Source organism: Suncus etruscus, chromosome 12 (genome assembly GCF_024139225.1).
Source record: "Suncus etruscus isolate mSunEtr1 chromosome 12, mSunEtr1.pri.cur, whole genome shotgun sequence".
NCBI lineage: Eukaryota > Metazoa > Chordata > Mammalia > Eulipotyphla > Soricidae > Suncus > Suncus etruscus.
Window position 1 is genome coordinate 1,404,521 of NC_064859.1, and position 15,030 is coordinate 1,419,550.

Here is a 15,030-nt window from a genome sequence, read left to right on the forward strand (position 1 = left end):
TAATATGAGAATTTTCCATGCTATTTTCTGCTTCTAACAAAATGAAATATGATCCCTCGGAAATATAAGCCCAACTTTTTATCCTAGATACATAAATATGACTCCCATGAATGGTATGAACAAGCACTCTGCCATAGCTGCCTCCACTAGATGGTCACGCATCAAACTCACATATTCAAAGTAGCCACATCTTCATTCACTTGGAACGGATGGAAAAATTTCTCAATTAACAGGATTTATTATGATGGAAACTTGCATGGATATAGATCATGGCTGCCATTATTATAAAGGACCATAAGGAAAGATTTATAGCAGATATTGGAATAGAAAAAGATAGAATTGGGAAGTCAAAGTGTGTGCAGGCAAGTCTAGCTGATTCTAAGCGATCTCCTGTTCTTGGACTAGCCATAAGGATGAGCACTATGACTCAGTCATTCTCAAATACAGCAAACTGCTAATGAGGGAAGATTTTTCAATCATTTCAAGCCATCATTTTACAGTAGTAGTCCACAGAAAGACTAAGAACAGCAAGGAAGGGAAAGATGCGTTGACTTATAGGAATAACTAGAAGTTGGAGTGCGGGAGAATGAATATGAGCAATTATATCTGGTTTAGGTTTAAAATTTTTTCTCTTGCAATTTATAGTGTGCTTCTGAATTAATATGTGTATGTATATGAACAATATCAGTAGGCAGAACTAAAAGGTTTCGCTACTCAAAAGTCTATAGATCATTCCTGGAACTCAGCAAGGTTATTTTTCCCCCTTTTAGTGTTTGATTTCTTGCCACTAATGCTTTTGCAGACTCCAAGGTATTAATGAGATAGAGCCTTTGATTGGTTACTGGGGAGAAACACTGGGGAAAGACCACCCTTGTTTTCTGTGGCAGGAATCCAAAAAAATTAGCTTAGGAAACTGTTACATGATTGGGCTCCCTTCAACTTTTACCAAACATCCCCACACTTGGGCCACCCGCTGGGTCTAGTATAACTGAACACAATTGGTGAGCCCAAGTGCCCTGTCAAGCTCCTCCAAGGACATCAACCCATAATCTAAGAAAATAGAGAGCCTCGTCTAAGTTTTGACTAAGTGAATCGCCAAAATCCACAACTTTCCTTGGCTCCAAGGTCTAAGCAGCGATAAATATTTTCAGCTTAATAATGTAGTGACTGATTACCACACTTTAATCTAAAGGCCTTAAGATGGTTCTACATTTGAGTTTTCATTCTAAAATTCTACAATGATGGGACTAAAACTCTCGACCAAAACCACATCCTTCTTAGTGTGTTTATTTAGGATTATCAATTTGTCAGTACTCTACTTTGTGGCTTCTTCATTTAATACTTCCTTGCTATGAACACATACCTTTAAAACTAATGTTATGCAGACTGATGACTAGAAATCCTTCTCAAACATACACAGACATAATCATACATAAAAATGTATTATCAGAATTTATATATATAACATCACAATCAACTGATTGATCTTTTGAATGGTAGTGACATTTCACTTCACATATTTAAAATGTTCATTTTGGGGCTGGAGAGATAGCATGGAGGTGAAGTGTTGGCCTTGCATGCAGAAGGTCAGTGGTTCGAATCCCAGTATGCCATATGGTCCCCTGAGCCTGCCAGGAGCGATTTCTGAGCATAGAGCCAGGAATAACCCGAGTGCTTCCGGGTGTGACCCAAAAACCAACAAAAAAAAAGAGTTCATTTTGTAAAAAAATTAGACCCTGTAGAAATAAAGACCCTGAAAGATACCACACCTTTCTTCCTCTTTTTCCCTGTGCTGAGGAATAAACCCGGGGCTCATGTCTGTAAGGCAAGTGCTTTGCAGCTGAGCCACATCGCCGCATTAAACATATCACACATTTTAAAAAGAGTAAACATTAGTCAAAACAATTGTTTTTATAACATATATATTGCTATGAACAGTTTTAAACAAATAGCTAACAATGATGTTTATCTATTTCCTACCCTCAGCTGAGGATAACAAAATTCAGATGTTTATTTCAAACTGTGCACCCCTTATGAGACCATAATGAAGGATGTAATGAATATGTAATACTGTGTGAGTATCACACTTAAGAATAATGATACAATACCTTCACTGTGACAGAAGGGCCATTGTCAGTTCCTACTTCACCATCAGGAGCTTGCTGCAAACACAGAAGAAAAGGAAAGCAAGGATTATTCCATTGATTAAAAGTGAATGAAGCAATTGAGTGTGCTACATACTCCTTACCAACTCAATCAAAGGAGTCATTGTGGATAAAAATAAGAGTCAAGGAAGTATGGAAGTGTTCGAATGTTTTCTTCTGAAAAGTCAGGAGTTATCCCCCCCCCCAAAAAAAGAAAAGAGCTTCTATTATATCCCAGATAATCATTCCTATAGGTGCTATTATTTTCTTTTCTTTTTTTTTTTTTTTTTCGTTTTTTTTGGCCCACACCCGGTGACACTGAGAGGTTACTCCTGCTATGTGCTCAGAAATCGCTCCTGGGTTGGCGGACCGACCATATAGGATGCCGAGGAATCGAACCTTAGTTAGTGCCTGCAAGCAAACACCATACCACTTGCACCACAGCTCCGGCCCCAGATATTTTCAACTTTTTAAGGTATATTTTACTCCAATTGGTAATAAGTATATTGGACATACGTCTCACAATAATATAAAGTGGCACACCTAGAAAGTAAAATAAATATATACATAAGACACAACACACACATACACACACACACACACACACACACACACACACACAGACACACACAACCTACTTTGGGTATCTCTGGGTATCATCCTAGGATACTTACTATCTCTTAAGGAATACCAAATGTAAAAACAAATACTTCTATGTAATTTATCACTTATTTTTAGACTGGTAATTTGAGGGGGAAATCCTCATCCTATAAGAGAGAAGGCAAAAGGCTAACATTTTCAAAGAATACCCATATAATTTCTGACACTATTTTATACGAAAATAATTAAGATAAGAAATTCTCTATCAAACCAATGTACAGGTTCATCATGCTTTCAGTTAGTCTACTTGACACATTCTTTTTACTAAGAAATACTAAGACACTGTTAAACAATGGGAATCAATATGACAATAGCTATCAAAATTAAAATGGAAAAGTTCATATTCTATTTATGGCCACAAAAACATATAAGAAGTCTGACCCACACTATTAATAATAGTCTCTAATATATTATGATATTTTGGGAAATATGTTTTCATAATAATGATTTAAAATATATTATTAACCCAGGAATATTTCTCTACTTTTACCTAAATGCCAGACAATGTGTAACATTTAGTTGTCTGCAAATTTAGAAGATAAACCATTATCCTCTATTTCCTGCCCTTTTCAATTCATGTCTAAACACCAAATTACTACAAGGACATCTATATTTTGGGAACATGGAATTACGGGGAGAAATGGCTATACAAAGAAACTATAGTACCACACCCATATAAATCAGAGCTATTTTAAATGGGAAGATTTTGATTTCTCAATAACTTCTTATGAAGAAAAAATTAATAGGTGGGAAAAGTGAAGCAAAAGAGACACGTATCTAATACAAACTAGCACTTCAAATTACCAAAAGAAAAGTGTATGTTACAAAATAGAGCTATTACATAAGGCCTTTTCCTATAAAGATCAAAAGATGCTAGAGGACAGAAAGGGAATTCCACACTCCAAAGAGCCTATATTTAAGAGAACTGAGAAAAAATTATGTAAGTTTCCCAAAGGAAAAAAAGTGTCATTTCCAAGGAAAGAAAATGTGTGTACATTTGTCAGCTAACTAAGCAGAAATGTTCCATTCTACACCCTTCAGGTAGAGTGAGAAATGGTGTGTCTGTATGCCCAAAGTTTAAAACAGAGTCTCTACTATGTGACTCAGGGGGTGAATGTTTCCTTTTTCATATATAGGCTCATGTTTTTAGTGTATCCAATTCACTACACGATGGCAATCTTAACATGATTTTTATCACACCTGATATGTATTAGCTATTTATATGGAAATTAATATTTGAAAACTCATGACAACTACTAATTATATTATGCTCTGATACCTAAATATTCTAGAAAAATTATGTAACATGAACTACAGATGTAATTATTCCAAGAAATTCACTCACTAAAATTGATAAATTTTTGGTACACAGATAAACTTCACTGATTTTTCCCTAACTGAAGGCAGAACAAATAATAAATAACTGAATAGGCATGTACAGAAGACTAAGGGAGGAGATGCTACAGTGACATAATCAAAGACAGCTTATCTTTGATTCTTTGATTCTTTGATTCTTTCATTTCTCAGCTTTCATAACATTAACAAACTATAAATATTAATTTTTTGTTGATTTTTGGGCCACACCTGGTGACACTCAGGGATTACTCCTGGCAAACTATATATATACATGTACATATGTGTGTGTGTATATATATATATATATATATATATATATTAAACCAGTTGTTAAGTAACAGACACTAAAGATGTAGCAGTGAGTCATTAGTGACAATAATAAGCAGTAGGCTATAATTATGATGGTAATAAAAGAATTAAAATATAATTTTAACAGAATGATGATGGCTGATTATCCTTAACATATCAACAAATTCTTATAGATGAGAAATTTGAGACTAAGCAAATGAGCTGGTCCTAAGTCTCATAGAGAAAAAAAGGAATAAAATTACTGACTCAAAGGCTTAAGTCAAGGGCTAAGGTGTTTGCTATGCGTGCAGCCAATCTCGGTTCAATTCTCAGCACATTATCTATGTCACACCAGGAGTCCATCAGAATCCCTAAGCACAGCCAGGTGCCTCAAAACAGAATCAAAATCCCTGACCCAACTATCAACTCTACAAATTAGCCTGGCATTTGTGCTGACGTTGGTGGTGGCATGTGGCGGCATAGAGTACTAGAACACTGTATATCTAAAATTCAACTATAGTAACTTTGTAAATACAACGACAATAACTTTGTAAGATAACTTTGTAAATCAGGATGCTTTCATAAAAATGTTAAAGCTTTTGTTTTTGATTAGCCCTATCACCCCATTATGTATGTAAAATTACAAACTATCAACCTAGATCTTTCATAAAAAAGAACATTTATAGGGACCAAAGTGATGGCTCAGTGGTAGGGCATTTGCCTTGCATGCAGCTAACCCAGAACGAACCCCAATTTGATCCTGGCGTCCAATATGATCCCCCAAGCCAGGAGCTATTTCTGAGCACACAGCCAGGAGTAGCTCCTGAGTGTCCCCGGGTGTGGGCCAAAAACCAAAATGAAAAAAGGACCATTTATACAAATAAAAAATAATAACAAAATATAAACAAATACATTTATAAAAATAAATAATAAAAATATATAAACAAACAAATAATGAATGAAAGATATTGCTGACTTTAATAAAAACTGAATATTATTCATCTGGCTTAAGATCCTCTCAATGCTCCACTACTCAGAGCTGGTTTTGCTTTGCTCGTTGAAGGAGATGCTGTGGAAGACGGTAACTGGCACTTCAATGGTCTGAAAACACTGGATCCCCAACGCCTACAAACACTCTTACTCCGAAGAACCAAAGGTACCTCTTAAATCAAGGACTGAAAGCAAAACTGCACCATGAAAAAGAGAAATAATGATTCAAAATAAGAACAAGAAACCGTGCCTAGTTTCCCTTCTTTTTCTGTCCCTTTTTATGAGAAAGAAACTGTTTTTGGCTAGGCTTTTCTGGGAAGGAAAAGGGCCTGAAATTTGTTATTCTTAGAAACACATAATTTAAACTTTGGAACTAATAAATCAGTGCCCCAACACTATGATAAACCCTTTAGAGATCTACAAATATACCTACCGGTCCTGAATCAAAGCTAGGAGAAACCACAGCTGACACTTTCAAGTCATCTTCCCTCTCAGTCATTGGCCAAATTCCTGTAATTTAAAAGAAAAAAATAATCATAAAATAAAACTTGTTCCAGCATTATAAGCAATATAAGATTTTTTCCAAACAAAATGGACTATTACGGTTTAAAAGTGATTCTTTGCCTCCACAATAAGATAAAAATAATAAAACTCTCTTTCTTCAATTATTATCTAAGAAGTGACCTATGGATACACCAATGCTGGGAATGTCAGTATCCTCCCCAATGGGGAGGAACCTTATCAAGGTAAGCGGTTATAATTACTCCATTATATAATAAACATATTCTGAAACTACAGTTTATTATGAAGCATTTAAACACAAGAAAGGAGGTTTTGTGCCCCTGAAATAGAAGGGGGAAAGGATAGGAGAAAAGCAGAGCTAAACACAACAGAGAAAACGGACCTGAATTTCTATGTTTATATTATAGAAAATGGGTAATTAAATTATAGTCTATCCATAATGTGCAGAATTATAAATTAAGAGGCCGGAGCAATAGCACAGCGGTAGGGCCTCTTTGCCTTGCACACGGTCGACACAGGACAGACCTGGGTTCGATTCTCAGCATTCCATATGGTCCCCCGAGCCTGCCAGGAGTGATTTCTGAGCCTAGAGCCAGGAGTAGCCCCTGAGCACTGGTGGGTGTGACCCAAAAACAAAAACAAAATAAAACATACATGGTGGTGGTGTTGGTGGAGGAGGAGGTGGAGGTGGAAGTGGCAGTTTGGGGTCACACCCAGCAGTGCTCAGGGGTTACTCCTGACTCTACAGTCAGAAATCACTCCTGGAGGTTCAAGAGACCAAAATGGGATGTCAGGGATAGAACCCAGAGCAGCCACATGCGAGACAAATGCCCGACCCGCTGTGCTATTGCTCTGGCCCCAAATACATGTTATTTTTACAAGGGAAAACTCCAAGATTCAAGAAACACACAGAGTACATAATAAGAAATGAGTAGGGCCAGAACAATAGACTGCGATAGGGCATTTGCCTTGCATGCAACTATTCTGGGACAGACCCTGGTTTGATGGTTATTATGGTCACCCAATCCTGCCAGGATCAATTTCTGAGTGCAGAACCAGGAGTAACCCCTGAGCCCGCCTAGTATGAACCAGAAAAACAAAACAAAAGATCTGAGTAAAACTGTCACACGTGAACAGGCAGCATCTCTGCATGCACAAATGCCCAGGCGCATCCACTTTCCATCTGCCTGCTGCATGGCACAGCCCATGTTCTAATGAGGCATTCACCTCACCTTCAATGGCAAAACCATCCCTTGGTTTCCAGGGTGAAATCCAACCTGGTGATTCTATCCTTTTGGCTATCTACTGTTTTAGACTTCAGCAAGAGGGTCAATTCTGGCAGATAAAAGGGGCATTGGGAATTAACGGCTCTGGTAAATGCTTCTGAGAAAATAGCTGCCCTAAGAAGAAGGGAGCCATGTCCTTGATTTCCACTCACACATAATGCCCATGACCCCAAGAGGAAACCTCTCCCACACTGGGATTGGCTGACTACAAATATTGAAAGAATTTGAACCAGGCCACAGAAAGCAGCTGCTTCACAAATGAGGATGGACAGTGATGTAGCCATAGACACGTCCACCAGGCTGCACACTTTGGAACAGAAACTTCCAGAGTTTGCTTAACTGAACCTACAAATGGTTGCCCTGGAATTATTCTTGTGTTGTTTGTGAAGAAAGTCAGATGTTTACCCTAAGCAACAAAATCCTTGGCTGAAACACTTTGTTTTCCCCATCTCTTCTGCAGTGAGATACAGGCATACACTGTGGAATAAGGCTTCCAGGAAAGATCCCAAAGGATGATTCAGCTACAGCTGGGATCATAGGAGTTCCAGGAGCCATCTTGAACCAGGAGAGGTTCGAGGGGAGAAGGAACTGAAGTCCCAGATGACACTGGAATTGTTAAACCCTCTCCAAACTGTCCATTTCTGTTTCCCTTTTTCGTGGGAAAAAAGCAACCTCTCTGTTGCTTAAAGTGCTTCATTTGCATGTTCTTTAATATACAGTCATACAAAACATTGAAGAAGGTTTCCAAAGAAGGCCACCAAGTACAAATGCTTCCAGAACTCAATGACATGGGCAATTTAATTATCCTAGACATACTTCAAATGGGAAGCAGAATTATCTTTTATGTTTTGGGTGGTTTGTTTTGTCTCATTTTTCAGTGAAGGCACCATGACTTAAAACGTTGTTTAGAATATAATTTCAGGCAAACAACGTTCCAGCACCAATTCCACCTTCCTTCCACCAATGTCCAGAGGTTCTCTCCCACCCCATGCCCCCAGCCTGACTCCATGACAGGTACATTTTTGATTGTGTGTGAGTGAGTGAGTGAGTGAGTGAGTGAGTGAGTGAGTGAGTGAGTGAGTGAGTGAGTGAGTGAGTGAGTGAGTGAGTGAGTGAGTGACTGAGTGACTGAGTGACTGAGTGAGTGACTGAGTGAGTGAGTGAGTGTGTGTGTGTGTGTGTGTGTGTGTGTATGTGTGTGTGTGTGTGTCTGGGTCACACGTGCCTGTTCTTTTGAATCATTCTTGGTGAGCTCTGGGAAATAATGTGATAGTGGGATCGAACACTCATCAGTTGCCTGCAAAGCAAGCACCCTACCCATAGTACTATCACTCTGATCCTGGCAGATACATTTTTACATTTGATTCTGTAGCTTGTATGCACACACACACACACACACACACACACACCTGGCAGATACATTTTTACATTTGATTCTGTAGCTTGTATGCACACACACACACACACACACACACACACACACACCGTCATCTATACCACTCATGGGACTAAAGCATCTGGCCCTATTACTTCCCATCCACTATTTTTTTTTTGTTTTTGTTTTTTCGGGCCACATCCATTTGATGCTCAGGGGTTACTCCTGGCTAAGTACTCAGAAATTGCCCCTGGCTTGGGGGGACCATATGGGACGCCAGGGGATCGAACCGAGTTTGCAAGGCAGACACCTTACCTCTAGCGCCACCTCGCCAGCCCCTCCCATCCACTTCTTATTCCTCCTTAATTTCTTTCCTTTACTTTCCTGTCCCCATTTCTATATACCAACAAGGTCCAAGCAATCCATGTAGTATTCCCTTTTTTAATACCTTGCATTTCCTCATAGTGTTATTCTCTATACCACAGATAAATGAGATGAAGCAGTATTTGTCTCTTTCAGACTTACTTCATCTAATATGAGAGTCTATCTCTTGTGTTATTCTTTCCCTTCCTGAAGAAATACCCACATGAAAGTCTGGGTCAATATCACACTCCATGCGACATCCACCATGGGGAGAGAATATGATCTACTAAATCATGAGGAAACTCCACTGCTGAGAGTCTACAAACAGATGTTGTCCACTGCTGGGAACAGAAATGCTAGGCAGGGTTCATACTAACAAGCTGTATATGTAAAACTTCAAAATCCATGAACCATAATCTATGAACCATATAGAAATTATTACTATAATTTCATGCTTCCATCAAACATTCTTTACATAATATACACACATAAAATCAGCTTCAAAAACACTTTTATTACACTAGATAATATACACCATGTGTACAACAAGATCTATTTTTTTAAACTGCCTTTAAATATTGTTGTAACTCTTTGAAGAAAATTTTTTTTCAAAAAGCCTTTAACACTGACCATAACCCACAAGACTGAAAAAATTTTAACTTAAAGTCACTATTGCTAAAAGCAGCACTTAAATCAGTAAGGTCATCAGAAGGTTTAGTTTCATCCTCTGCTGGGATAAAATGAGTCCATGTTTTTATATAATTATAGAGATTTTAGCAAACATACTACCACCTCATATAGGCAATTTTAATATCTCAAAATAAAATATTGTTAAATCTGTTTTTAAGTTTCTCTCTGCTTCCTTTTTGGGAATCAAACTAAGTGATAATGGAGAAAAGAGTTGGGAAGTGTTAAATATTCACTCCAATCTGAGGTTATACAATGAACTTTGTACCAAAGACTGTGGAATCTCTAGCTTAATTAGCAGTTATTTCAAGATATGCAGAAGATGAAGGTAATGACAAGTAAAACAGCCTAACTCTTCTCAACCAAAGCCATTACTATGGAAAACAAAACATAATCTTTAGCTGTAAAAATTTTTGCTGAGAAATGTTATACACAATTAAATATTAATCAAATTAAAATTGACGTATTTTATTTATATGGGCAAAATCCCCAATTCCAAAATTTGGAGTGAAAGTCGCATTAAAATTTTGGTGGATGCTGGAAAGTACATGTTTGATAGAAATATCACTCTTCCTCAATTAGACTTTAAAATAACAGGATGACCACTATAATTTCATTATACCAAAAACACAAGTATCAGAAGTGGAAAAATTCATATGCTTCAGTAAGAAACAGCCAATTTCAACCATTCTCTATTTGGCATGGTCATACTGACAATACATATGTTTTTAAGTAACATTTAACAGACCTAAGTTTCACTGGCCTACTGTCAAAACTTTGTATGAGAACATATGAAATCAAAACATAAAAAATTTCATTTAGCCTTATATTTTAAAATATATTATTTAAATATTCCTGAATCTGTCTTAGTAATAAAGATCAAAAATTCATAGATATAGTAAAGTGAATCAGAATTAAGATCAGCTCTGTTGTTTTGGTTGGTATTTGATACTCTGGTTCTTTTATTATCCTTACTTGTTTTAACATTTCTTTTATGTGAAAATAGTACAGATTTTTTCTCATTAAAAAAATACTTTTACCTGACCCTGAAAGGGAACTTAAAGTAATGCTTTTCAAATGCCCAATTCAGACCACAAGATTGGTATTTTGTTTCTCCTTTAATTTACATTAAAGACACACACTCGTGAATCCCAAAGTAAGATAATATTGAGTTATTTAAAAAAACTGAAAATATCATCAGCCTCTGAGTGTTCAGAAGTCAGCACAACACAAGCTAAGCTCCATTTTAATGTCTATTTAACTACAAATAAAAAGTATTATATCACTAAGCTACAAATGACTGCATCTTTTGTAAAAATGTGGTAACTTGTTACACTATTTGGGTTTCTTTTCAAAGAAGCAACTAAACTTCACAAAGACATTAGAAGATAATAAATAACTACTTTCAAGGTAAATACTCCTTTCAAGAACTAAGAAGTACATCTATTTCCTTTTTTTGTTTGTTTGTTTTTGTTTATTGGGTCACACCCGGCAGTGCTCAGGGGTTACTCTTGGCTCTGTGCTCAGAAATTGCTCCTGGCAGGCTCGGGGGACCACATGGGATGCCGGGATTTGAACCACCGACCTTCTGACCTCCATGCTATCTCTCCGGCCCCAAGAAATACATTTTTTAAAGAGAAAAATTGAGAGCGCTGTCTTTAAAACACATTAATCAAGGCAGCAGCTACATTTGACTTAGTCTTCAGAAGCCATAACATGCGAACTAAGCACATATACTTTATGTCCTAAAGAGCAACACTAGTTTTAAAATAGAACCTCCATTATGCTTGAAGGAGAAAGTTAACTAATCTATATAAAACTGTATTCATAAATTTGAACTTCACACTGCATATCAAAATCAAAGAATATAAAGTGACCAAGGAGGTACCTTGTGATCTGTTAACGTCTTTGATGATTGTCTGAAGTTCTTTCAACTCTCTATCAAGATCATCATAGTTCAGTTCTCTGGCTTCAACCTTGGGAGCCTGGAACAGAGAAGGGTCTGTCCCCAGGTAAGAACACTGCAAGTGACCATCGTCGCTCAGAGTCACTATCACTCCCTTTAAATCACTACAGAAGAGAATGAAAAAAACACATCATGAAACATTTTAGTACATTTAAACATGACCGTGTACATTTTTGTTTAATCAGTTTCAATATACTGTTAGGAAAAGAACTATATTTATTTCTAAACTTTTACATCAAAGGTTTCGAACATGTTTTATATTGATAGTAGTAACAGTAATCATTCATTAGAGAAAAAATTATTTTCATAACTGCAATATGTGGAAATGAAACTAAGAAGCAGGTCCTAAAGGCTTTTCAAATACGTCATCATGGGGGACCACGTGAGGAGCCAAGGGGAGAACCCGGGTCAGCTATTCGTAACACATTCCCGCCCACTATAATCGCTCCGCCTGGCAGATTATTAATGACCCGAGTACAGAGTTTGTGCAGCTCCAGTGGCTTCGAAGTGGCTGAAAATGGGCTCCATCGGGATGGCTGCTAGTTGATACAATTCAAGGGAAAGAGGGTGAAGGTTAGTGGGGTGGCCTTGAAGAGAAAGATGTGTTCAGCTCTTTGCTCCTCCTTTTCTCCTTTGCCCTCTTTCCTTTTTATTTGTTATTTATTTATTTGTGACATGATAATTTATTTATAGTTTCTGACAAATTGGTACAATTGCATTAACAAAGCTGTTGATATCTGCTCACGCCTACTAAAACGTGCCCAAGATATTCTACCACCTTCTTGATACAACCTCTAATCCAACTCCTAATTGGACAGTTTACTGCCTACTACTTCATAATAACAATTATTATTCCAACTTCAATGCATACCATCATGTAATACCACATATTCCCTTTTCTATTTCTATATATCACAGTTGATAAAATCATATGTGTTTGACCTTCTCTTGATGCATTTACTGAACATAACACAAATTCATTTAAGGTGCAATGAACTGCAAGACATCTTTTCCTTTCTGTAATATTGGATCATACATATTTGCTAAACTTTTTTATTCATGTACATTTGTTGAACATGTGGCAGCTCATACCTAGAATATTTCAAAAAGTCCAGACCTTGCCTCCTTCGTATATACTCCCCTCACTGAAGCAGGTCTGTTTGTTCACTTTTACTCTCACTCTGACAGAACTATCGCCATTTCTCATCTAAAAGCTCTCAACCACTTCTCACCCTGACAATAATGATATTCATTTAAATGTATAACATTACCATTACCTTGTGACTTCAGTTCTGAGGAGAAACCAGGGCCAAAGAGATAGCACAGGAGTATGGGATACATGCCAGACAGTGGGTTGGGCTCTGAGTCAAACCCTCAGCACTTCACAGCTCTCGGAGTACCACCCAGTGGGGTAATCCCAGAGTCCACCTTCAGATCACTGAATTTTCAGTCCTACAGAGCTGGACCAAGTATCATCAGGGCTGGGCCACAGCTCCTTGAGCACTGTTGAGAGTCCTTGGTCACCCCTCTCAGAAAGGGCAAGGAGAACCTGAAAATCATAGAATACTGTAGGACCCACGTGGCATTTCGGAGACTCTGCATAGTACCTCATGGTCCCCAGAACATCTCCAGGCGAGGCCATGGTAGCCCAGCTGTTCTGGGACAAGTAAAAGTTATCATGTCGACAGCCAATCTACAACAAGCTGTACAAGGGGGAACAGTTGCACTAGCATTAAGGGGGTAAAGGAGGGAGAGTGGGATGCATGCTGGGAACAGGGGTGGAGGGAGGACAACACTGGTGGTGGGAATGCCCTTCATTCATTGTCACTATGTTCCTCAAATATCACTGTGAATAAATTGTAATTCCACTTTGACCACAATAAAAAATTTAAAAAAGAAGAAAAAAGAAAAGGGGGGAGAGGGAAAGAGGGTGCAAGAGAGAGATATAGATGATAGATAGATAGATAGATAGATAGATAGATAGATAGATAGATAGATAGATAGATAGATAGATAGATAGATAAGAATAAAATGCCTGCTCCCATAAGTAGGAGGGGGATTAGAGGGGAAGTGGAGAGGAAATCAGAGGGTGAGAGGGTAACTGTTGACAATGGTGGGAGAAAATGTACACTGGTGAAAGTTGAATATTGTATGTCTATAACTTAATCACGATCTGTAATATGAACATGTAACCATGTTCTTTGTAACCATGGTGTTTAAATTTTAAAAAAATCAAAAAATCAAGATTGTCATAGTTGTTTTAATCTGATATAACAAATCTTGTTAAATTGTTCCTTGCTTTGTCATAACCTTTAGTTCAAAAATAATGCTGGCTATGTTTTAAAAGTCAAATCTTAAAATCAAATTATAAAACATTTAAAAGAGAAAAGAGGCACATGTGCTCCCTTGGCACCATGTATTGGTGATGCTTGGGCATATGGTGCCTAAGCACATGCAGCCCTCTTGAGATGTGCACTTTACCACTTCCCTACTTCCATGTTGGAAGTAGGGTTCTCTCTGCCTTCAGAGAAACTCATGCTCTCTTGAGCATTCATTATATTCTTTACCTTTCTTATCTGCTCATTCCTTTTATAAGAACCATCCAATAAAATCTGTTTTGACTTAAAAAAAAGATTATAGAAAATGTTGCTGCTCCTCTGAACTAAGTAAATAAAAATGAACAGACAAGCGCCATTAAGAATAAGTAAGAAGGGCCACAGTGGTGGCTTAAGCGGTAAGGCATCTATCTGCCTTGACCGCACTAGACTAGGACGAACCGAGGTTCAATCTCCCAGCATCCCATATGATCCCCCAACTCAGGAGCTATTCTGAGTGCTTAACAAGGAGTAACTCCCTGAGCATCACTGGGTGTGCCCCCCCCCAAAAGAATAAATGAGTAAGAGTCCTTTCTTTTGGGGGGGCGGGAGGCTTGGAGGACACGCTTGCAATGTTCAAGGTTACATATACCTGACTATATACTTAAAATTGCTCCTAGAAATACTTGGAGGACCATTAAGATACCAGGTACAAACAGGATGGACCACTTGCAAGGCAAACATCCTACCCACTGTACTATATTTATATTTCTCCAGCCCCAAAAGTAAGACCCTTAAAGCTGCACAGCTCTGCATTAGGGCAAGTGGCCCAGTCATCCACCTAAAATCTTATAGAGTAGCTGTAGATTCATTAAATTTACTCGCATAAATCGGTCAACTGCATCTACATGACCACTTGACATAACAAACCTAAATCCACAGCAAATCTATACACACTCTTTTTTTGCTAGTACTCAGGGGTTACTCCTGGATCTACACTAAGGAATCATTCTTGACGGTGCTCAGGGGACTATAGATGGTGCTTGGGGTGAAACCTGAGCCAGCTGCATGCAAGGCC

At 37.9% G+C, this 15,030-nt stretch overlaps 1 protein-coding gene across 1 annotated transcript in view; it reads right to left on the bottom strand.

The window, feature by feature from the left end:
• BBS9 (Bardet-Biedl syndrome 9) overlaps positions 1 to 15,030 on the bottom strand; it is a 540,357-nt gene that overhangs the window by 307,736 nt on the left and 217,591 nt on the right. Inside the window, exons 9-11 of the mRNA XM_049784883.1 lie at positions 11,560 to 11,741; positions 5,872 to 5,948; positions 2,109 to 2,162 (exon numbers count right to left, since the gene is read on the bottom strand). Coding sequence (XP_049640840.1) covers positions 2,109 to 2,162; positions 5,872 to 5,948; positions 11,560 to 11,741 — 313 coding nt within the window. The remainder of the gene's footprint in view (positions 1 to 2,108; positions 2,163 to 5,871; positions 5,949 to 11,559; positions 11,742 to 15,030) is intronic.